The 3,338-nt window shown below is 29.6% G+C and overlaps 1 protein-coding gene across 1 annotated transcript; it reads left to right on the top strand.

Moving 5' to 3' along the window:
• The first annotated feature begins 1,606 nt into the window (after window positions 1–1,606).
• LOC135961220 (uncharacterized) lies at window positions 1,607–2,872 on the top strand. The gene has a single exon (XM_065512715.1). It carries the CDS (start codon window positions 1,607–1,609, stop codon window positions 2,870–2,872), a length of 1,266 nt encoding a protein of 421 aa, XP_065368787.1.
• Window positions 2,873–3,338: the final 466 nt, after the last annotated feature.

Here is a 3,338-nt window from a genome sequence, read left to right as displayed (position 1 = left end):
CAAAAATCGGATTAAGTTTAATGAATATGGTAGCTTTGTTTTAGACATAAACTTCAAATCCCCTTTATTGTCAAATGCTTAATTAGGTTGACATAAGGAGAAAATGAAACTACCTTGTATTTTGTATATCATGATAACAAGAAGGGAAGCTTCTCATTTTTTCTACAACAACAACTTCTCTCTCTTCTCACATACAACTATTCAAGGCGTATCTAATAAGGTGACGTCGAAAAGCCAGCTGACTATTTTTTGCTCGATATGTTTTTTCACTTCTATCTGTCAAAGTTTGTTTACATTTCGTTATTAATTTAAATTAACGTTTTTGTTTCTTTTAATAAAAAATATAAAATAGAAGAAAAGTGAATAATTGATAATATAAAAGTGAATGGAGTACTTATTGAAAGTAAATTTCACGTATTTATTTATTTTCACCCCTGTTTTTGATTTTTGCAGTCTGCTGTTGTTTAGCTGTTTGACAGTTAGCAAATAATTTTACAAAAACAAAGTACATGTTGTTTTTGGTAAAGTTGTATTTGTTGTAGAATTGGGTATACCTGTAAGTAAATTTGCCTTGCAACTATTATGTGAATTCAACACATTTGAGAGAGAGATTTAACTTCAAAACTTTTTCTTGAAAATTGCACAAAATTGCACTTCTAACACACACTTTCACCATCACATAATATTTTTATTATTTTTTTCTACACATTTAAACCATTTAAATATCCGAATCGTGTATATTTTTTACAAACGAAAAAAATATTTTTTAATTCTTTTGACATTATTTTTTTGGGGCTTGAAATAAAAACTAAAAAAAAACACATTTGTAAAATTTCGTATTGGAAATTAATAAAAACATTCAATAAACTTAATTTTTGCAGAAATTATGGAATAAAAAGCGGAAAAATCTATTTATAAAACCTTTCCAGATCAAATATAATTGAAATAATTTGAGAATTGTGTGAATTTTTAAATTTAATTGTAATAAAATTTTGTTATAAATTTTAATGTCGCTTTTTTACAACCCTGTGTGTTTGAGGAGTGTGGTGAAAGTGGTTTGAAAACCAATACATATAAGTAAAATGATACCAATTCATTCTTATAGTTAGGTTTTTTTCGACAACCGACTTAAGTTTTTTTTGACAGCGTTTCACTTCTTGCTATTATTCTTTGATTTAAATATAAAATAAAAAGTATAGTGTGGCGCTTATAACTGCTGAATTTAAAAAAAATATTTTAAATCTCAAAAAATCAAACTCTGTGCTACTTACATTTACGGCTGATTTGGGTTCCATATTTATACATATGAAATTAAAAATATCTATATTTTTGTTTTGACAGTTCTTGTGAGAAACTTTTCGCAAAATATTGTTACAGAAACACTTTTTCTCACATCCTTCCAATAATTGTTGGAAAATTATTTAAATGACAGATAATTCTTGCAAACTCAAGATACAGAAACACTTGTGCGAGAAAAAACATAGATGACAAGAGCACATACAGGAAAATTGAAATTGACCCAACAACTAGTCTTCAGAAAAGGAACAATAACTTAATTACACAATTGGGAAAAGATGGGTACATTACCAGATACGAGAAATTCAACATGACGACACAAGCGGCAGCAGCACCTGAGTTATATGGACTGCCAAAGATACACAAAGACGGAATACCACTTCGACCGATATCTGCATCCATGAAGGTACCGTGTTACAGTCTTTCGAAGTATATTGGAACAATTTTGAGGAATATTGTGTCGCCCAAATACAATATACAAAATTCAGTAGAATTAAAACGAAAACTGGAAAGCGTCTCATTGGAAAATGACGATATTATGGTCTCTTTCGACGTGGTATCATTATTCACTAATATACCGATTCACTTGGCTATAAGGAATATACTTGACAAATGGAAAACACTTAAGGAACACACGGCAATACCAAGGCAAACATTTTTGAAAATTCTTCAGTTTTGTTTAACTGATAATAACTATCTCACTTTTGACAATAAATTTTACCATCAAACATATGGTATGCCAATGGGAAACCCCCTATCGCCAACAATTGCAAATATTGTACTTGACACACTACTGGACGATGTAATTGACGAATTAAGGGCTAATAATATAGAGATTAAGTTTATCACTAAGTACGTGGATGACTTGTTTGCGATTATAAGGAAATCGGACGAAGAGAAGATATTAAAAACAATGAACGTTTATCACAATAAGATACAATTTACAATAGAACGCGAGAAGAATATGTCAATACCGTATCTGGACATCAATATCATCAAGGATAATGGAAGAATAAGGACAAATTGGTACACGAAACCCACATCTTCAGGTAGAATGGTTAACTTCAACTCTATACAACCATTGAAAATGAAGATAAGTACAGCGACGAATTTAATAAGGAAAGTATTACAGATAAGTGATGTTGAATACAGGAAAACCAATATTAATAGAATAAGAAAAATACTTACAAAGAATAGTTACCCAACATATATGACGAACAATTTAATCAACAAAGTACTAAAATATGAAAAACAGCAGAAAAATCCAAACACTGAGGAGGAAAAAGTTTTTTACAGTGTACCATTTATTCCCAAACTAACGGAGACAAAAACAATGAAGAGAATGATCACAGAGAAAACAACAACAATAGCTTACAAATCAAATATGACACTGAGGCATCTATTTACAAACAACAAAACAAAAATTGACAAACTTAAGAGTGATAATGTGGTCTATGAGATAAAATGTGACGGTAATGAAAGGGAGAGATGTACTTGGTTTACATTGGTACGACAAAGAGAATGTTGGGGACGAGAGTTAATGAACACAAAACAGATATTGAAAAAGGAAAAATAACGACGGCATTATCTCTGCACGTAAAGGAGTGCAATCATAAGATGGATTTTGACAATATTAAGATATTGGACAGAGAACAAAAAGAGAACAAACGATACACTCTTGAAAGCTTAAGAATACAACAAAAAATACACAATACAATGAACACGAAAGAGGACAAGGATAACACAAAACTGCAATATTCCGCTGCAATATTTAATTATTAAATCAGTTGAAGTTCTGTGATATTAGTATTAAGTTTGACTTATAGTATATGTTTGTGTTGTAATGATTATTTATTTATTTATTAATTCTGTGTCGTGAAGTCCAGTTTTTTAAATAATAAGTTAATTGACAATGTAAACAATAGAATTTCGTAAGTTGAACTGTGATATCTTAAGTTTTTCAATGATTTATAATAAAATATTTATATGTTTTTGTCGCTAGAATTCAATAATAAAAGAAAACCCCTGAAGAAGTTTAAAAC

The sequence above is a fragment of the Calliphora vicina genome, chromosome 5 (assembly GCF_958450345.1).
Source record: "Calliphora vicina chromosome 5, idCalVici1.1, whole genome shotgun sequence".
NCBI classification, from domain to species: Eukaryota; Metazoa; Arthropoda; class Insecta; order Diptera; family Calliphoridae; genus Calliphora; species Calliphora vicina.
The sequence above is the reverse complement of the archived record's forward strand: the minus strand, read 5'-3'. Positions and strand labels throughout refer to the sequence as shown.